We start from the raw sequence: 22,636 nt of genomic DNA on the forward strand, positions 1-22,636 counted from the left end.
AACCCCCCATCAGCCACATTTGGCTTGTGTTTTATCTTGCAATCAGCAATTTCTGAACAGAAGCTATCCCAGGGTCCTTTTCTTGGGAGAAGATGGCAAAATTAAAGCTCAGTGGCCCAGAACAGGTTTCTGGAGTACCATCCTGGCAGGACAAGATGTTTCAGGCCAGGATATATTCGAAGTAAAACAGCACATAAGGAATGAAAGGCATCAAGATACACTGTGAGGAACAGCCAGATAAACCTCAGCTGTATAATATACGTGGCTTAATCCAAGCAAATAGAGCCAAATTCAGCTGCTCAGGACTGAAAAAACAAATAGACAAACCCACTAATACCCAGGAACTCCGAGACATGGTATCAGATGGGTTTCTGCTTGTTACAGGTTTCCTTATGGTTGAAGTGCTATTTTGCAAGTTAAGTGTTTAAGATCTGTGAGAAGAGAGTGTGTAGAGAAGCTCACAGGCCACAGACTACCTCCTAGCTGGTCCAGTTCTCATACTGGGAACTCTCAGAGACACCTCCTTCACCCCCAAGGGTGCCCTAACTGTGCCTGCCATTCAAATCCATGACAACCTTGCTGTGGTTAGAAACAGACCCCTTCGGATGATAGGTCACACGTAACCAAGCCCTTCTCCGACTCAAAGTTGCAGGCAGGAGCTCTGTCCCCATCAAAGACGAGGCTGGTTCAGAAGAACCTGAGCATGTTATTTTCTTCATACACTGATTGGATACCACCTGACAGAAAACATTTCTCCTGGGGCTGTGAAGCAATCTGCATTGCTGGCCAAGGACTCCTGATCTGTGTGCATAAAGGGTGGTGAGGTGGGCCAGAAAGCCAGGGTTTGGACAAGGGTGTTAAACAACAGCATTAAGCTCTATCCAATTCAACAGACACTAGGTTGGGTTTGTGTGATTCTCAGCCTTCCCTTCCAACAGAAAACATGGGTTAGATTTTGGTTTGATGTCTTGCAAGAACCTATAAATAAAAGCACGTTTACATGCACACACACATATATAAATAATTATATGCATACACACAGAATAAGGGAGCACCCTGGCTCACTTGCGGCATGTTTTCACTGCCTTGTGACTTCAAGGCACAGAAAAGGGAAAGGCTTCATCCAGTGCCTGGGGAAAGGAACCTGAAATCTTAACTCCTGACCCTAATGAATGGACCAGTAGAGTAACAGAGGAACAGACAGCTAATCTGAAGCAGCAGCAAAAACAGTGCCAAAGTTAATGCATCATCAGCAGGATTTATGATGAAGAAATACAATTTAGAACTCTGGCCTCTCATTGTTCTGGAGCAAAGCAAACTCTGATATGCTCAAGAAATAATATATTTGTGAAACAACTCCTAAGGCTTTAATGACTATTACAAAAAGCTGTCTGCTTTGTTTGGTATTATTTGTAATAACTGGAAGGTGATTTTTAAATCAAAAACTCATGTGAAGTCTGCAATGATACACAGAAGCCACACCTATTGTAACTTACTCCTGGTCATAAAAAAGAGGTGGTGAACATCCGGACCATGATGTTTGAAGGCTGAGAAAATCCTCAGTCACCCTAATGACAGACATATTGCACAACCAAGTTTCTTTATATTAATTTAGAGGAAACTTAATCTATTACATTTCCTAGCAGGTTGCCAGCAGACACTGCAGAGTGACTAGGACAGCTGGGTGTTACTAGGTTTATCCTCACTGGCCACTCACTTTCAAGGGATAGCGTGTTACATGGCCAAAATTACATGCTACCGAATCACTTGAGGGATGCTCCAAGTGATTTACCCTGCGAGCAGCAGCTGCACCAAGGGATGGCATGATCCCACCTTGCCCAAGGAGATGAGCTGCAGAGCTACTAATTGTGTTAAGAATGTGAGAAGCCAAACAAAGGCTTTTCACATCTGAGGCATCACGGCTGATTTGTCCAGGTCATGGTCTGAAGGGATAATGGAGCCAAATAAATTCTCCAGCCCATCAACATGAAGCTGAATGAAGACTTCTTCAGTCAGCCTTATTAGCAAAGTATTCTGCAGTGCCTAAGGAGGAGGGGCTGCTCTGCTTTCAACAGGACACAAAGGGTGCTAATTTCTAATCTGTGCTCCTTTTAATGCTCTTTAAAATTCACAGCCAAATTATAAAGTATGAGAAGCTGAGGAAAATAAATATGCAGTTGATAAAGGCAGCCTTTGTACTCAAACTTCTTTGGGAGAAACCAGAGTAGAAAATTATGTTGGAGGATCTTCACTGTTCCCACCATCTTACCTCATCACAGGAATTAAAAATGACTTTATCCTTATAGTGCTAGCAATAAAGAGAATTATCAACAGTCCTGCTATTCATCACTGAGGACAGTGAAACAGTAATGCACATGCTGTAGCCATAGTTAATTGCCTTAGTGATTCTAGCAGTTCTTTTTCAACAGAATTCATATTTGTTCACCATTTTGTACATGTGTTAACTTGAAATTTACTTTAAAATGAACTATACTGGCAGATTCAGCATACAGCTTGGAGACCTTAAATATTGCTATATATTCACTATCATGTTTTCCTCTTTTTAAACATCTTCCCTTTTGGTTGTACATAGTCAATATGGAAACTGACTTTGTTAAACACATTGTAAAGCCAACTCCATTTATATGAAAAAATGTAGAATATAGCATTCTCCAAACACCTGTGATTTTCTGAGTTGAAGGCTTTTTAAAACAATAAAACTAAAGGAATAAAAAGGGAGTGATAGATTCTTACATTTTTGAGGAAAATTTGCGAGGAATATGTACCTCCAGACAATTACTATGCAGTTAGATTAAAACTGGCACAAGAACTTATTTTACACTTTCATTTGGGTATGTGACAGGCTTGGTGAGACTCTAGCAAATCTGCCTGTGTTATGTGGCTCTCTAGCATGCTGCATGAGGCACTGTAGGTGATTATACTGTTAAGTGTAGTGATCAGTTGCCTTCAAAACGTATTCACTGATTTGAGTGGCATTTTCCCAATTTATGCTAAATTAAGTCGTAGTCCCATGATGTCATGCTGTTAGAGTACAGGAAATAAAAAATTATTTTGGGGGGGGGTGGCATAGGGGAGGGATAGGAATGATTTAATGAATTTTGAAAAACTGAAATATCCATCAAATTTTCATTCAGAAAATTGAATTTTAAAGATAACACACAGTAGAAATCCAGATACAAGACTTGAAGTCCTCAAGCACAATACAGAAAGAGAAAATGGCTGGAAAACCACTGCAGTTTTATATTACCGAAAGGTGCAAAAAATATCATCACTGAAGAAATTTAAATGACACTGCAGGACACTTCAGTTTAGCATTAGCTACTGCTAGAATTGGGAAGCATTTTCTCAAAGAGTACCATTACTTCATTACCTTGAAACAGTGCTACTGTAATTATCCAGTCAAGAAATAGCAACTTATGTTCTTAAGCAGAATATGAAGAAGTTGTTTTGCACACAGAGGGGTCTTCTGCCACGTAAAGGCGAATGACAGCCCCTTTACCCTTTTTACCTTCACTGCCAGAAAACAAGATGCAGCAGATTCACCCATGAGGAACAAGCTGAAGCCGCCTGCATCACACGTCTTAAACATTTAAGTTATCTTAAATTGGAAAAGAATAGAAGTGATGCAGCACCCAGAAGAGGAAATATGGACAGAAAAAGAAAAAATCCTGATATGGAGGAAGGGAAAAGGGACCTTATGGATAAAAGAACATTTATTAGAGCTAGTTGATGGATTTTAGAGAGTTCAACAACTGAAGGCAAAATTGTGTCTCTGCCCAGAATGTTTCTGCATCATAGGTATATGAAAGCCCTGTAACACAGGAAAATAAATCCTGGACAGCACTATAAACTTGGATGAAGCCCACACAGAAGCTTTACCCAGCTCTGTTAAGATGGTGTTTCAGTGCAGTCTTGTAAAACAGATAGGCTGTTGGGCTGTTCAGAAAGTGTATTAAGAGTGCTTTGTTAAAAATCTAGTAAACATGTAAAGCTGGCAGTTGTGGAGGAAAAGAATGACCTCAGTTATGGTATTATCTACGTACAATATGGCAGCTTCCAACCAACATGACTCCAGAGCACTGCGTGGACTTCACTAATGGAAGTATAACCTTTGTATCGTGAATTAGCAGTCATCTCTGAGAAAGAATACAAAGTCTTTCTAGAAGTGTACAAAAATCAGCAAGTGAAAAATAGCTTTTTCTCCTTAAAACTGCAAAAGAATGTAAGAAGGCAGTATCATTTACAATTATCACACCTGAAACAGAGCTGCCTTTCATCAGGAAGCCTTTGCAGGCTCCCTTTTATCTTCAAAATGTACTGGCAGCCAGGAGGCTTAAGAGCCACCCTGAAACTTCTCTGTAAAGTAGGGGATGGGCTGGTGCATGTGAATTAAGGCTATTCACTACTTAACATAGCAAGAAAGAATTCAAATGCAGAAGAAGTGTCTGCCTAGCCATCTGTCCTCATATTTCCTTCCTCCTACTTCTTTCCTGGAAAAAAGAAATCAAGAGGCAGTCGAGCTGGGTCTCCAGGTCTGGGAGGAGAAGCCTGATGGGACCTGGTCCCATGCCTTTTAACTTGAGATCTCCTCAGAAACAAGCCTCAGGAATTAATGAGTTAATCCCAAATGCTTTGCTTGCTGAAGAAAAATTCCTCTCCCTGCAGTCTGATGAGGGATGTGCTGATTCCTATTGACCTGCTTTTCCCTTTATCCAGCAGACAAGGGGCTACTAGCTCAGGCAAACCCCTTCTCCCTTCACACTTCTTTGCTCCATTAGTTCATACTTGGGTAGATCAGATGCACAAGATAAGCTGGCTATGTTCTGTGGTGAAAGGGGATTACACTCAAGGCACCTTCACTGTATGTTCTTAATCCCCTCCCAATAGTCCCCCATTACCACCTGCATCACTCTCCTGGGAACACTCATGTGCTTTGCCTCTGCTCTGTTATTAAGATGCCATCTGGTGTTGATACCTTAAGTACTGAAGCACTGACCTCTCTCAGCTAACCTGCCTTGACCTTTATGGATTGGTTCATCTGACGCTGTCCATCTCTGGACACATGTGACTAATCAAGAAATCAAGTGCTTTCCATGGTGTTTTAACTATGCTGTGACATAGGCCTGTCCCTCCAAGACCAGGCCAGAGAACAGCCAAGGGAGCTGAAGCAGATTTCTGAGGAGAATCACTGAGTCCTGTAATTTCAAACCAAACAGAGACTGAAAGCATACCTGCAGGGTTTGATCGCATTGTGAGGTACACTGGTTTGTGCTAAAGAATCTGCAGTGGCACAGACTGTAGCAGAGATCTATGGTCTTCACAGAGCCCTTAGTACACACCCTTGTTGCTAATCCATGGCACTGTCTTTGCTGCTTTTGTAGCCACGCTAAATCAAGCAGAAAGCTGCTAATGAAACATGCAATCTGTATTTACCTTAAGGCCAGATTTACCCTGAAAGCCTTAAGTCTACTATCAGCAAGGACTGACCTGCGTGTACAGAGATAACAAGTGCACACCCCTGCTTAAACCTCCTCAGCTAAGCATGGTCTCAAATACAGCCTTTAAATCAGCACAGCTTGGTGGCTTTATCAGGAAAAGTATATTCTACTGACTTAGACAAAGAAGCAAGATGAAGACTGTGAAGTCCAGCTACAGCAATTACTAAAGAGACACACCAACATTCAAAGAAGGGTAACAATGTACGTGCAACTGCGTCAACAAAGTGAAATGCCTTTCTGCATCTCCCTCCTTGGAAACAAAGAACTCAAAAGGTTTGTAGGGAATCCTGCAGGTCTCCCAGGATACACCATAGTTCACACTAATAATATGTTGTTGGAGGCAACCGAGCCTGAACAAACAAATCAATCTGCAGAAGGAGCAGTGATGGGTTCAGGAAAGCAAAGCCTCCAGTAAAGCCCCCCTATTTCTTTTGTGTAAGACTTCCCACCCACACCCTAGCTCGGGCTGGCTGGCGAAGGGCCTGCCACAGAGGAGGCACAACGAAGCACCCTGGGCCAACCTTGTGTTGCACTTCCAGAGCCAACTTGCTGTTCTGCCCTGAAGTGCAGTGAAGCAATGAGGGTGGCGTGTCAAATGCACTAACACCCTCCAGTTGTCTGTCCTGCCAGATGGACCATGTGCCCCTCTGTACCCTGCGCGCTGGTGTGTGCTCCCATTCTGTCCTGACCCCTCCCAAGGACTCATGCCTACCACAAAACATACAAACGCATGTTCAGGGGAGGCAGAACATAGCTGGTACAACCACATAGAAATCCTTGTGCTTTTTGCACTGAATGAACACCTCTGTCGGGCATCTCAGGAGAAGGAGCAGTCTGCATGTTTTGAAGAAGAGAATCACGAATGTTCTTGGTGCTTATGCAAGAACATGAATTTATTTCACTTCATTCAAAACAGACACTGTTCTTACCACACATTTCTTGTAAGAACATGTATATCTCAGCACCACACTCACCATTATGCAACCACATTAGAAAATTTCAGAAAATGATCAATTTTAAATGTGGGACATAACTAAAAATCTGGAGAATGGCCTAAAGCTTGGCTGCTGCCTGTGCTAGGTACATTTCCTTGTGTAGAGTCAGAATTGTACAGATAGTTGTACAGATTATACTAACTACTATCAGATGGCTGCGATTGTTGAGACTGGCATATGTACCATCTCTTCAGAAGACTCACAGATCTGCCAAATCAGCTTGAATATAGCTGCTCCCTCTGGCCATGTCAGTGCTCCTGTGGAGAGCTGTCACCTTCATGTTGCTAGAAAGACAAGGCTTTTAAAGGTCTATTATAACATAACCTGAAACCTGGGAAAGGGACAAGTCTAAGCTAACTCATTATCTGCCTTTCAGATAATAATCAAAACAGCTACTTGCTGAAACATCTACTTCTATGGGTTCATTTTATATTATGAGTTACACTTTGCCAGTAACCACCAATTTCCTCTTGTCCTACTCTTCTCACTTTTGGTATGGAGCACTGAAGACACCCAACTGTTAATTTACATGTTTACACTGCTCATATACTAAATTATTACATTGCTCCAAAATCTGCCTGAGGATGTTTCTGGAAACTGTACTTTGTATTTACCATGTTTGTGAAAATGAGCAACAAACCCTAGGGCTAGAGCTAAAAGCTGTCTGTAACAGGCACCTACCTTCTCAAATGGTACCCACACCAAGACTTCAACCAGTGAGGAGATTCCTACAGGCAGTTACGCCCACAGAGGTCACAATCTTACCTCTACGCTCATCAAAGTTTATGTCTCTTCTAAGTGCCAGTGTGCATGTTTGGTCTGCATATGTAAAGCCAGCAAAGAGCAAAAACCAAGTATCAGCCAACAGTACTGGACTGCCAACACATGGCAGGCTGCTGGCTGCCCTGTGCCAAAGACAGATGCTGTTTGCTCTGCCTCCCCCGGCTGATGCTGACCTGCCACAGACCTCTGGTGCTTGCCCCAGTCCTGCCTAAGATGTGGAAAGTTCTCCTGCAAACTGCAGTTCCCACATTCTTAACAGCAGGAGGACCAGAAAGCCTCTGGTTCCTGTTTCTCTCATCTTTGTTAGCCTTGCTTCTCCCCTCCCTGCAGTGGAAACAGACCCTGGCCCAACTCCTCTCCTGCTCCCACACCCTACTATGTGGAGCCAAGCATGGGATGCTGCAGAGACAGGTCCTGTATCCTCAGGCATGGTGAAGCAGGAGGGGATAAGAAACAGAGAAAGAGTGAAAAGGGACTCCTGACCACATCCACAGCTTGCTGGCACATCAGACTCCTCATCTGCACAGGGTGCCTCTCCTCACTACTGGACACTCCTGCCCAGCTCCAGCTCCTCTCCTCATGTTCTCTACCTGACCAGAGTGCACAGCATGTGGCAATACAGTTGTGCCACTGTGAATGCTGAAGATTCACTTCTTCCCTTCACTCCCAAATGTTAGTTTAGTTATGCATGCTCTAATCAGCATGTAAACCTAACAGGAAAGGATCCTACTCTAATATTTTGATTTTCAAAGCAGGTTTAGCTTCATTCCTGGACTAACATTAAGGCACCAAAAGGAGGGATATTTCTCTTTCTTACAGAGATTATTTATTTTGTCAGTCTCACTGTTTGATTCTTCCCTACTCTTACTGAAGATAAAAGCTCAACAAAGCCAACACAGGACTAGTGAACCCTTGAAAGCCAGGTCTCAATGAGGCCTAACTTTCTCAGAATTAATCTCTGGTGGTAATATTACATACTGCAGCTAAAGCAAACCTCATATATGCATATAGAAAGAGCAAGGAAGCGGGGCTGTGGTGATAATTAAACATCAACACATCCAGACACTGTGCCAAAGCTAATGAATACTTTGCCACTGCTCTTTAATAAGAATAATGATACAGAATGTAGTGATAAGTGCACAGGAGGCAGGCTAGATAACAAAAAGGAGGGAGTGGAAATGCAAATTAACATTAATGAGGCAGGAAAACATTCTGGAGAGGTTACTATGCTCAGATCAGGAGGTCTGGTAAGCTCCCTTCCTGATAGGTGTAATTACAGTTTTCATCACAAGGACTTTAAAGGGATCGGTTGAGATGGGGATGGTACCACACAACTGGAGAAGAGCACATAATGTAACTCTATTAATGAGGGGTAAAAATTACTTCAAAAAATACAAGATTGAATCTGACCACAATATTATGCAAGACTTTGGAACGGAAAAGTGAAAAGCAGAAGATAAAAAAGGGGATGGAAGCCAGCTTTAAAAGAGGCAGTTTGTTCCAACCAAACCTAACAGATTTCATTGACAACAGATCTAGGAAAAAAAAAAAAAAGCCTGTCTGTATTAGAAAAAGCATTTAATATGGTGCCACCTGTGAAGGAGTTAGAACAGAGACCAATACCAATATTAAGACAGAAGTAAAAACCAAGCTAAAAGGAAGATGGCCATTGAGTTTTAAGAGAAATATTAGGCCACAGCAGACACAAGTACAATTTTTTGATTAAGGCTACATGATTAAGACTATATTTATCCATATTTTTAAAGAATGATCATGGCACAGAAATGAACATGCTAAGGGTGTGCTGAATGCACACAATTATGAGGAACTGGGCATATAAAGGAAGCTTTGAACATCATACTGAAAGGAGTAGTTCATCATGAGGACTAGAGTAAGAGACATGAGATTAAATTTAACAATACAAAGTTTACGATCAGGCATTTCAGGGCAGATACATCTGTTATAATGAAAGAACTCTTCAATTATGTATGAAAGTGATCTAGGATATAGACAGACAATCTGAATATAGCAAAACGGTACTTGCCTCATGCACCAGCATAAAATGAAAGAAGATGCTGGGGTGTATCAAGAAGAAAATTGCAGAAGATGGGGATACAGTAATATCTTGATATCAGGTTATGGTGTGATCTCAGCCTATGCACACTTTTGGTCACCACATCCAAGAAAGATTAATTCAAACAGGAACATGAAATGAAAAGAGCTTGCTAAGATGGGGAGGAGAGAACCAGAATACTAAAAAACTTGTCCCATTCAGTTTAGCAAATGAAAACAGAGAGAGAGATAATCACACTGTATAAATATATTAAAGGGCTTACATTGCAGAGGGCAAAAAGCCATTTGAAAGACAATATTGGCAAAGGAGCATGTGGATAGGAAGTAGTCATGAATACATTTACACCGGTATCCTGGGAAATAGCTTCCATTACTATCATCTGAAGTAAATCATATTTAAAGCTTTCTGAAATGCCTGCATGTGAAAATATACCAGCTTCAACAAATTGGTGACTAAAGTTTGCACTCAAATGGCATAATTTCCACAAAGCCTGTCATGTGCAGAGCTAAAGGTCATATATTGACTGGATCTCTACTCTCCTTTTAGGCACTAAACTAAATGAATAGGTTTGGAGAGGGGCAACTGAACCACACCTATTTGAAAATCTTGCCACACCATAGTAGGGGCAGCTGAGACCTGAGTGTTTTGGAAGCAGTGTTAGATGCCAAACCCAGATGTGGGCTCCTGCATGATAGGTGCTGAGCGCTTTAAATAGGTTTTAAATACTGAATCCTAAGTTAATAGTTCAAATCAGTCTCCACAACATTTACTGCAATACTAGTAGGGAGTTTACAACAAGTAAATTAGACTGGCTTTCATGTCACAAAATGCTGAATCACAACCCTTATTTTTGGTAACCAAGATCAGAATGAAGAAAGTAGTGTAAAGTCTCCTCTTCATCTTGTATAACAAGCATGGCCATAATGCAAATACCAGTTTATATCTGTTCTAAGATTAGGCAGAGGATTTCAGTCTCATCTGTCAAACATAAGGGCAATTAAGACCAAATTTCTTCTAATAACAGATGAACAAGCTCATTATGCAAGATTCATGTCTTATACGTGCTCCGGCATTATTTGGTTTGATCAAGGGTAGATCAGCTAGCAAACAGAGATGCTGAGAATCAGCGATCTCCCTACAGTACTCTCATCCAACTCTGTTCATTTCTTTTTCCCTAGCATTGGGGCTGGAAAAAAAAGAATAAAAGAGGCAGAAGTTTCAACAAAAATGGACATCAAAAATAATCATAAAAAGTTTCTAAGCAGCCAGAAAACATAAACTGCCAACTCAGAAGCTGGAAGTTTTGCTTAAATGATTCATACATTCTTCTTGTTTTTAACAAACCTGCTCCCCATTTTATCATACACTGTTCTTTGAGAGGATGACTGTAACTGATCCCCTAAAGGCATTCATCCTTACTTCCAGTTCTTGTGCTGTGTAGTCCAGTGGTCCCCTGAGCTTTTCTTAAATTGCAGATGACATCATAGTAAGTGAGAAATAAGCAATTCCATGCATTTGGGTATCATGAAATTTCTCATTCTTACTTGCTGTCTGCTCCTGCCTGCCTTTTCCCCTGCTGTTTTACACTGCCAATTCTATTCAACCCCTTGGTATTCAGACAGGAAATTCTAATTAAGAGAACATGAAATGATTTACAGCTCCTGTTAATTAGTACTACTGCTGAAAGCCTGCTTACTTCTCTGCCATGTAGAATTGACAATGGAAAACGCAGTCCTCAGGTGGTAATTTCTCCATCTGGTGAACCCCATTGTTTGTAAGCTGCAGAATCAGGTTCTCTGGGGTGCATCCAGCTCTGTGGAGCACCAGCTATATCACCATGTGGCACAAAGCTGGGACAATGCTGCACCACCACTAGATACCACTATAAATCATTTTTTCTTCCTGTCATTGGTATGGCAGCATGTTACCAGGAACTGAAAGCAAATGGTGAGATAATGACTCTGAAGATTGCCACTTCGAAAGAGCTGGATATGCGGTGCCTTGGTGCTCTTCCTTCATTCAGAAGCTCTTTAACTTCCTGCAGTATTGCTCAAAACAAACCTAGTCTTTCTTCTTTCAACAGGGCAATCACAAATAGTCACTGCACTTAAGTGCTCAATCTCCAATTAAGCTTCAAACTGAAATGTCCTGCCCAGCTGCAAAATCTCCTACTGAACTCCTCTCTGGCTTATCACATAGGTATGTGGCTTTCTGCACTGCATTAAACAGCAACTGCAGCCAATGTAAACACCATGGCTGAGGAATCACAGCCTTACAAACACAAATAGAGGGCTTCAAACCACCTAGTCTGCCTCAGTGGCATGAGACAAACTGCAAGGCATCTAACCCCATCTATTTTCTCAGGATACTGCCTACATAAAGGGAGATCAGCACGTCAGTCCCATGACTGGGGCTGGAATTCCGTTTGCTTTCTTTTCAGCTGATTTGACTATAGAAAACCATCAGTGAATAGGTGTCAAAAGAGTGAAATTCATCAAGACCACCACATAGGCTCCGCACTTGGCTCTTTTATAACAATGAATAACCCTGCTACAAATCCAGTTACTGTAGCCTGTACTTCAGAATAGCCATAAGGAGAAGACTCAGCACCTGAACCTTTAGTTGTCTGCAGCACAGGTCCAATGGACACAGATGACATCAGAGCTGACTCTGTGCTTTGATGCAGGCAAGAAAACACTTGATTAAACAGCAAAATTACAATATTTAGAAAACAAGTATTTTTAAAATAAAAATGTTTTTAATTAAAACATTTATAAGCAATACTGAAAATCAGACCCAGTTCTTTCATGTTACCTCTTTCTCCTCTCACACTTTACCTCTTCCTTTATCACACTTTACACTCTTCACCTGGTGGTCTCAGTATGTGGTGGAGCAAGGAAGACCTGTTAAACTCACAGGATTGAGCAGGTTAAGACTCAGCCTAGCAGGAATTAGAAGGATCAGACCCCTTTGAGCTTTTTTCTAACTCCTTTCTAGTTATTAGAACGACGTTATATCCCCTTCCTATCCCCTGAAATTCTTCATCATTCCTGAAGAAAAAGCACGAACCTGACAGTCCTACAGCACCTTTAATCACTCTCCCTTAGGAGGCAGGGTAATAAGGAAGGTAACTAATCAGTGTTGTTTTCTGGGGCACAGACGAGGCAGATACTGAACCTTTCAAGGTTAGGAGACTTCATTTAGCCTCAGCTGAGCACACAAGAGCTGGCAGCGATATCTCAATTCTGCTTTGAGTATTAGCACTAGGACAGTCCTTTTCAAAACTGAAGTTTCAAAGGGTTGGAGATTGCTGAACAGGGGCAAATTTTGCTGCAGCTAACGTTAAATCAGAAAAATACTATGGACATATTTGCTCAGGATATGCTATATCTCAAACTGAAGTTATGGGTTTGATGCAGAAATGACTGGGTGAGGCTCTTTGGCCCGAGACCTGCAGAAGGCCAGATTAGATGATAATAATGATATCATAGGCCTTGCTTCTGACCTTAAAGTGTATGGATCAGATTACTGCCAACCAAGCTTAGTTTGTAATCCTCTGTACTAAATAGATAGAAAACCCCTTTTGCTTATTATTGTACCTGCTATTCCCTCATTCTAACACTTCTACCCTCCTCCTGACAGATTTTCTGTGCCTTTTCTTCCTGCCATAAGGAGGGACTGAGAGTGACTCTGGTTCATGGTTTATACCTGCAGTCTTCAGCTGCCTCAGAGGGCAAGATGGACAGACTATACAGCAAAGACCATTTCTACTTCACGTAGGTCCAGCCTACACAACTGAGCTCCAAGCTCCCCCACTGCAAAACAGGGATGATGATTCAACACTGCTGCAGAGGTCACCGGAATACTGTTGATTTCTCAGAGTGGCCATGAAGTGTCGAAGAACAGCTGATTTCCAGTACACAGGTCTGAGTCGGGATCAAAACTTTTCTATTGCTATGAATTATCTAGACCTAGCTTCCCAGTTCTGCCCTAGTGATGCACTAACCCTAAAGAAGTTAGAAATGCCTTTAGAAAAATATGGGACAACTACTATGATATAAGACTCCTGAATTGCTAGCTGGTGGAGAATACTGGACATAAGGATGAAAAAAAAAACAACACCCTCTGCCTCTGATGTCGAATTTAGCCCTCCCAGGTTGGCGTTGTGCAAGAACACGTTAGCTGCTATTTGCTCATGTTAATCTAGGGTCTCCTGCTCCTTGAAGCAAAGGTTTCATGCTCCCCTCTGCAGACTGTCCAGCTGCCTTTGGCAGGCTCACACATACAAATGTTTTCATGTGTCTGGGACTGGGAGACCAGAACAAGTTGGTTAATAGTTACACAGCATAACTAGAGTGCAGTTCTGGGAGAAAGGTGGTAACCGTCAGCAAATGCTTTTTCCCCCTTTTCCCTTTTGGTAATTAACATGGAATATCTTCAGATGCAGCTTGCTTCTGGCCTTCAGTGCAAATACATTGTACAGCTGTATAATCTGTTCAAAGTTGCTTGTTTGAAACCTACAGAACACCATTCTTGCAGTCATCAGACAGGGCTCAGTATGTAGCTGGCTACAGTGACAGAAAAAAAAATCCTATTTGTAAGAGAACTTCTGCAGAAAAGCACTGGGAAAACGTTTGAAAATTAGTACTTGCCCTCCATTACCTCAAAGAAATAGCTGGAGCCAAGCCTGTCAGAACTGTAATCTCCAAGCTTTAAAATAGAAGCAGCAGAACCCCCTTAAACCACGCAATTTACTTTGAAAACAACAACATTCTCAGAATTAATTCCTTGTGCTATTTATTAACTTTCTGGATTTTGAGCAGTTAGGGGTCACACATGCAACCTTCTATCTCCAAAAATGCAAATGTTCTCAGAAAATAATAACAAAATGATTTCCTCAGTATCCCAGTAGTCCCAGAGCTTCAGAAGAATGCCAACAGAACAACTGGTCAGCAAACTGAGCCATCAGCATCAAACACGGTGTAGCTGCAGCTCTGCTAAGATACAAATCACAACAGAAACAACAACAGAACTAGCAACAACACACCTAAAATAGCTATCAGGGAACTTACAACTACAAAGTTAATCAGCTTTTGATACACATACAAACACACAGAGCATTATTATATAATATAGATAACTCATATATTCTACTAAAACTAGATAAATAAACATTATTTTAGAATGAATGGTGAAATGCAGAAATCCAAATCAACCTGTAAGGTATTTGTGCACAACCTCACACCAGATCCCTGTGCTTCCAAAGCTATAATCACAGCTACAAGAAGGCCTATCCCTTGCTCCTCTGACATGTAGATACTTGGCCTTTTTTGAAAGCTGAGACAGGCATCTGCTTCAGAATGAATAAATACTTGTAATCAGTAACAGAGATGTCCTGTGTTACTTAACTTGCAGAGTACAGCACAAATGCCAGAAGTTTCTGCTTCTTTTCCATGCTCATTGACCCAAGCTGAGCAACACGGCCATGCATGATAGGAAGCTCTGAGACAATGGGCCACTTCACCAGCACCTAATATAACTTCACGCACAGTGTGAAAACCCAGCTGCTGTAAAGTGCTTGTTGTTATAACCATATAAATATGCTCATGTTAAACGGGCAATTTGCTACTACTTGACCCAAATTTATTGGCTAGCTGCTGCAGGCCAAAATACCCCCCCCATGCTGACAATGACAAAGATAACATTCCTTCTTGATGCCAGAATTCAAACCAGCACAGGCAATAGAAGTGTAGCATCTTCTAGCTGCACTTTGAAAAGCATATCTTTCTCACGTCTGCTTATGTAATATTTACCTTCACCGCTGCGAACTCTGCTGCCTTTACAAGACATCACTGAGCTTATCCTGACCCCACCACTGGGCAGGCTTTCTACAGTCCCCCCCCATAATGAGGATAAACTCTCAGATTTGGATCATTCATGCCCCTACCATCTTTCTCAGGTATCACCTCCTAGGTCATATCTTATGTAAACACATGCACTAGATAAAGCTCAAGCCCATGGAATTGTTTTACATTTCAATTCTGTGTCAGTTGTGAGAAAGTTGATTCCCAGCCATTTCACCTGCTTGGAGCTTACCAGCTCCGGACACCAATATGTGCATTCTCAACAATGGAACTTGGCTCTGTGCATGCCTGCAGTCAGACCCATCTCAGGCTTTCATCTGCTCCCACACCAAACTCCAAGCCCTGACCTTTGACAGGCAGCCTGATGCTTATACATTTTGCATGCAGAATAAATTACACACAAGTAGTGAAATTATGGAACAGAATATCCTGGATTCTCTTCTATGCTGTTCAGGTAATAAAAATTCACCAGGGCTAAAAATAGTTATTTTACTCAGTGTCTGACTACTGAGTAGTTTGCTATTCTCACCAAGTCTTTTCTCACTTGAAACAACACTAAACCCATAATGGTATAGAGTCAGGTCTAAGTAGAATTTTGATCTAAGTAAATCAAAATTAGATTTTTTATTTCCAGTGCATTTTTTAGCAGTGAAATGAAACAGATTTTGTTCTCCTCCATCAAGCTTGACCTTAGTGTCAAGACACTGGTTAACATGAAATGTGACTTCACCACCATGTAGAGCACAAGGATTCCTCTCTTTCCCTTCATGGAAAAAACACATGTTATTTGAAGGCTGCATCAAGGCAATGAAACTCCACTCCAGAATGAGGCAGAGAGTCTTTTGAGAAGAGAAATGCAAATCAAGTGCTTGAATCAAGTCAGGTTTAAGTACCTGAATTTCTGGAAAGAAGAACATGATTATGCATTTTTGTCCAGTTACACACTGTGAGGGTGGGTGAACAACAGAAAAGCAGCCAGAACTGCCAGCAGGTCCTCAGCTCCTTCACCTCCACAAACCTTGCCCGATGCCAGCAGGCACCTCCAGGGTGGCCTGGGAGCCATCCCACGAACAGGAGCAAACATACGCGCTTTGTTCATGCTTCTCTTTTGCAAACTGCATACCTGGTGGTAGGAAGACTCAGTGTATTTCTCACTTCAGGTTCCTATACCACTAAGGTAGTGTATCTTATGTTTTAGCCGATGACACAGCCATCTTGCCTATATTACCTACCTTTTTTACTTTTGAAAATCTGTATGTGATTGGAATTTTTTTTTTGTACCTGCTTTGCTAATTTGTTAACAGTTTGTGACTGGCTGGGGAAAAAATGGAGTAAGAAGGCTACACGCCAAGCTTCTATTTAAATATCAACTTATCTTTTGGCCCTATATAGCAAATAATTCTGTATGTATGTCAGTGATATACAGCAGCACTTTTGCCTCTCATCTCTCCATATGATTCAAAGTCATATGAGCTGGGCATCCCTCATTTCCCTTGCTCACATGGAGACAGCCCCAGTGACAACATCCACCTTTTGGCAACTTATAACAAATCAGCAAGAGAGCAATATCCTGCACATGCTCCAAATGAAAATTCTTACCTTTCACCCTAATAGACATGAGCTCATCAGAACAGAACTGATGCCCACGCTGGCATCCAAACAGCTGGCACACAATGATAGCTTGCCTATTCTGTCTCTCTACCAGTGCTTTCCAAACTTGGAGGTACAGACTAGCAGAGTATTCTAAAATAAAAACGGTCAGACTGACTGTAGTAACTATTATTCAAAGAAAGAAAGGTCTTTACTTATCCAAAGTAAACACTATTTCTCCACAAATCCTTTCTCTTAAGCACCCTGCCAGTACCTACCATGCTGCTATTTATGAACCTTCCTTGACATCCAACCCAGTTTCACTGAACCATAAAATAATACTATTTTCACATGATGTATGTATATGTTTCTTATGGAAGGGATGTATGACCTCAGTGGGACTTAGGAAATCCATTTTCTCAAAACAGATCTTATTTCACACATACTGTGACATTCACCGAGAGAAAACACATTAAATATCTCAAGTGTGAGCCATCATGACACCAGTGAATCAATTTTCATCACCAAACTGGGTAGCTACTGACCTTCCTCAGCTTGGGGTGAACAGCTTCCAACATACTGCAGGTGCTTCCTCCTGGAGCTGTGTATTTGTGTCCTGACATGCCAGCTCTTTCTATGCTCTGTGAAAGTTTGCTTTGTTATTCGGGAATTCCTGTCATCCCAATGCTGCATGACCCAGGCTACACCACGCTATTTCTCCTCATCCAGAGGATAACTGAGGAGCAATTAACTACAATGCCGTGCAGCACATTTTTCCACATTCAGGACACCATCTGAATAGTTCCCTACAAGGTCAGATAAAGGATCCTTAAATGATCTGAATCTACTATTGAACCACCCTCTGTCATCTCCTACACTGTCTCTGCATTACTTTATAGCAGCAGTGCAAAGCACAGCGCAAAGAATGTAACCAGCAGCCTGGATATATGTCTTGGCACTCTGTGAAAGAGAGGGGCATGTGGACCTGCCTCAGCTGAAAACACTGCCAAGCTAAGAAAATTTCTGCATAGAATTTTAGGAATGGCATCCAGCTTCTCTCACAAAATACTGAGAACCAGCCCTTAGATCAGCTTAAGTGGAATGGGAAAAACAGAAGTGCTCCAACATTTTACTCAAGTCCACCAACAGGTACATAATTACACTTGGCTGTTTGGGAGCCTGTACATATTATGGGGTGTGTCAAATCCAGATGTGATTTTTTTGAGAATTGGAGTTTGTACTGCTCCAGATCCATTCCCCGTAGATCACTGCTAAGCACTGAGCTTGAGTAGCATCAAAAAGATTTGAGATGGAAGCTTGAAGGCTTCTCTCTTACCAGCTGAGTCTGCTGCAGATGTTCTTCCACTGGCCAAGTCCTCAGTGTTAATTGACTGCAGATCTGTGTAGGAGGGAGCAATGCTTGGGCTGCTGGTGTCCTCAGAATTGGTTGTCCAGCTGCTCTCAGAGGCATGTGCTTGCTTCTCAGAAGAGCTGGAGGAGGGGCAAGTCCAACTGGGTGCTTTTGGTGGAGACACTGGATTGCAGAAAACAAACAAGTATTGGTTAGAGACCTACAGGGCAATCTTCCAAGATCACTCTATATCAGTGTACCGAAACTCTGTAAACAGAAATTCCAACATCCACAGCAACAGTTATTTTATAACAAACACACAGCAACTTAACTAGTGCCTGCACTGTTACCCTCTGGCACTACTCAGTTGTCTGCCTTAGATCCCATACTGCTGGCTGCTGTGCGTTTTCCTGTTGTTCAACTACTGCAGAAGCTGTGACTTTTCAAACCAAGAAGATTTCATGTTTCTGCTGCTGCTGCTAAGATCTGAATATCTGTGTTGTGCAACACAGTGGAGTTTTTATAGTACCACGGCTTTTTATAAATAATGTAATTAAGCATTCCCTATCTGTGACACCCACTCAAATGTAGCTGTCATCTCAGGAATGCTCCACATGGGGGGAGAGTATAAAAATAAACTGAAATTGACCTATTGACGGACACTAGAAATGGCTTTTGTTTCTGAACATGCAGGATGGAGTGCTGCAATCTGAATTAACTGCATAACATTTCTGCTCAGTGTAGGCCAAACATCCTGTTGTACTCACTTGCCACACTTGCATGTCAAAGACTTCAGTCCTGCCTAACCATCACCCAGAGTTCAGAACACAATCTTATACATCCACTACTATGAATTCCTATTGTATACTCTCTACATTGCATACTCTTTGCCCACAATGTCACATAACTGTTCATAACAATGGGTGACTCTAATGAGGAAATAAATAAATAAAAAAAGATGTGGTAAAAACAGTCTCACTGAACTAAGGAGAGGTGTACTGGTAGAGACTAATCCTAATTCAGTGTCAGCATAATAACTATGTACATCTATGCTTAGCTTTTAAACCAACAAAGATCTCAACACAACCCGAATCTTGTAGTTACAGAACTACTACTGACACAGAGGTTCTCTTCACAGCATATAATACATAAACAACCCTCATTCCTTATTACTTTGAGAGATACTTTGGAAGAAAATGGCAAATAACGTTAAAGATTATTTCTCTCTCTCTACTCCTTCCAAGTGGTGTGATGGGACACTATGGAAACCTTGCTATGTGCACAGAGGGAATATCCAAACAGTGCTTCCTGCCTTGCCAGCTGAAAAGTGCACTGTGATTCTCAGGTAAGCACGCACTAATGTATTTTATCTGTACAGCTGTGAGCTGTACTGAGCTGTTCCCAAGTAGAATCCTCATCCTAAGGATGAGGAGCTGAAAGTCAGGAGATCAGATTTCTTACCGCACATGTTGACAGTTGTTGTGTTAGTGACATGACCAAAACCCCCCACTTCTCCTTTCAGTAATTCTACACTGTGTTGTGTTTGATGCCTGTAGAGAAACAATGGCAAGTGTATGATTATGATCTGTCAGTTCCACTCTCAGGCCTTTTGTTAAACATAGCATGAGGCATCTGAAAGTCATCCTTAAAAGTTCACCTGAAATTGCTTTGTCAGAGTGCTTTATTTGGGCATAGAGGACCAGCTGAAAAGAGCAAGAGCCAGGGATTTCAACTATGTTTTCTACATGGAACACTAGAAATTGTGGAATTATTTTATAAAAAAGATCTTAGACTTTTAGCATTTCTTAAAGACAGACACAGCAATATGAAAACCATAAGCTAATTTAGAAGCATGCAAGATTTCATACCTCATATACTGTCAACTTGATGTGCTTTCCAAAAAACAATTTTTGTCTGAGAGGGAGACTGACTGTAATACTGTTGCAGAATATTTCTATATAAGGGAAAATTAAAGTTATTCCAGATAAGTTGTGCCACTTTGGAAGAATATGATTATTTGATCTTTCTAAAGAATGAGACTTGTACTTTGGAAAACCGTAACCACAGAGAGCTTTCCTGCAACAGATATTCTTTAAAATATTACTATAGTCAGCTTCCACCTGTGACTGTTCAAGGTTCCCCCAACACTAACCTCTGGAACTAGTAAAAGTGCATTTTCCCCTATGCTGAGCCAAACGACAATCTATCAATCTCAAAGAGTAAGACAAGCAAAAGTAAACTTCTACACGTTTACGTCCCTCTTCAGATGCTCCTGCTGCTCTTCAAATTCCTGGAAGCACTGAAACCAAACTCATAAATGAAGTAGGACTTTTTTCCTAGAAAGTTGGAGTCTGGTCTCTGATGTCAATAGATGCAGATTCACAGCCTTTCAGCTGCAGAAATTTCTTGGAAATCAGTTTACAATGAAAGACCAGTGCCAGAACTTCCCCTAATATGCAAATCCTGTAGCATTCATAGGATACTAAAAATTAACTCATTGATTCATTTCAAACTGAGAAACGTTTGCTTCTATGTGCATTTTAGTTTTCTTGACATGTTTGTTCCTAATATGATGGATTGGCTTTTAGCATGCAGATTTACCTGCAAGCATTCATTCTTCTTTGATGTTTTGAGGACTCGCTCCTTGATCCCTACACTGTATTACAATCAACCTTGTTAGCATCCATTCCTTTCCTACCATACAGCACCTCAGATTTTCTGATTTTAGGACAGCATCAGAGCTGGTCTAGTTTTAGGCAGCTTATCTTGTGTTGCATGTACTTCCTATTTGCATACAGAACAGCACTAGATGGTTAAATTGAGATTTGCCTTAGTGTGGGATAGCCTCTCCAGGGACATGGTAGGAGCCCAAGTTACTTGAGCCATTTAAAAGTAGACAAAGCTCTTGGAAGAAGTGGGGGGTGGTGTGTGTGTGGCGTGTGAATCAGATGATGTAACAGATCTTGCCTTGCTCTAGTTTTGGTCCTTTACTGAATACCTCATTGAATTTAAGAGCACAGAGCTAACACCAATAGAATACGAAATTGAGAGCTGGAGGCCCATTGTGTAACAAATGCAAATGTCGTGTCACCAGCTGGCTGTGATCATTTACAGATTGTGTCATGTTTGTGATGCAAGCATTTCGGTGAGCCTAAAACTCTCATTTTTCACTTTTGCAGTATCAATTTGACTAGCCTGATAGTAACCATGAGAAAAATCAAATTTTGACTTTCCCCAGCAGAAGTAAAAGGGGAAGAAGGTGCCACAATGCATCATTTCTGCAAGTAAATATTTCTGTGGCTTTGCCCAAGAGTTACTGCTTCCCAGGGAGAAACCTCCCTAGATTTGGCAACTGTGAGCTGTCTATGCATAAACCTGAAAAGCAGAAATATTTTGAAAGAAAGATTTTGCCTAGCATTTAGTCTGCCTGAACCTAGTAGAATGGTTTACAACAATGTCTTAAAGATAATTTCCACTAAGAAACTCACAATGGGTGCTTTTCATTTCTATATCTCAGGTTTTGAGTGTTCTTCCCACCTACTGAACTCTTTGCCTGTGTTTTCAACCTTGTTTCTTGCTATCAGTCCCCCTAATTTCTGCTCCCCCAGTTGTGTCTTCACTTTTCCCAGGACAACAAGGGTCCAGCATCAGCCTTGGTTTTAAGTGTATTTCCTATATGACAACCACTACGTGACTGTTATCTTTAAATTACTATTTTTTCAGACTCTGAGCACTTTGGGATAAAAAATTGCTTCCAGGGGAACATGTGCAAAAATTCCATAGCCCTAAGGTCTGACAGCATCTCTCCCTCCTAGGGCACATCCTCCCCGTTCTCATGGCACTCTGGAAATGCCACATCACAAGCCCTTCTCAAAATGTGTTTCCAGGCAGCCTGGCCATCAGCCTGGGCAATTATCTAGTCAGCTGTGCAGCTGCTTCTGCATGGACAGACAGACAACTTCCTAACAGCACTGGAACTGGGACAGGAATGTGGCCAGGGGTGCTGAACCTTCACGACGTTGCTCTTCACAGCTGCCTGCACAGGAAACAGATTTCAAACGTCTCCATCCTTCTCACACCAATCCATCTGTCCATACTTGGCCTTTACACTCCTTCCCCCCCCGCCCATCTGGCTATTTGCTATTGTTCTTATGTGGGCTGTTTGCTACTAGAAATGAGTAATTGCTGTCACCACAGGGTTTCCACGGAGCCTGTCAGCATATCCTGGTTATAAAACAGTCTCCAGCTTTGCTGCCGCCCATAGAAAGAAGACGTGACCTGCAGATTAACTGAGAACAACTGAAGGCTGAGGTTTATCCTACCTCTTGCTGTCAAATGCCCCTCATAGCTCAGAGTAGTGGGCTAGAAGCAAACACCTGTGATCTCTTCTGCCCCATGACCTTCCCTTTAAAGGCTGTCAGCTGCAGTGTCCAGGCTGTTTATAATACAGGGTCCAGAAC

General features: G+C 41.7%; 1 protein-coding gene across 4 annotated transcripts in view; it reads right to left on the reverse strand.

The window, feature by feature from the left end:
• The window catches only part of STON2 (stonin 2), a 69,256-nt gene that overhangs the window by 28,446 nt on the left and 18,174 nt on the right, over positions 1-22,636 (reverse strand). For all 4 annotated transcript variants that reach the window (XM_061367549.1, XM_061367548.1, XM_061367550.1 and 1 more), the window contains one exon: positions 18,162-18,359. In XM_061367549.1, coding sequence (XP_061223533.1) covers positions 18,162-18,359 — 198 coding nt within the window. The remainder of the gene's footprint in view (positions 1-18,161; positions 18,360-22,636) is intronic.

The sequence above is a fragment of the Neopsephotus bourkii genome, unplaced genomic scaffold, assembly GCF_033783945.1.
Source record: "Neopsephotus bourkii isolate Nb327-2 ecotype Australia unplaced genomic scaffold, CSIRO-AGI_Nbou_v1 NB_1376, whole genome shotgun sequence".
Classification (NCBI taxonomy): domain Eukaryota; kingdom Metazoa; phylum Chordata; class Aves; order Psittaciformes; family Psittacidae; genus Neopsephotus; species Neopsephotus bourkii.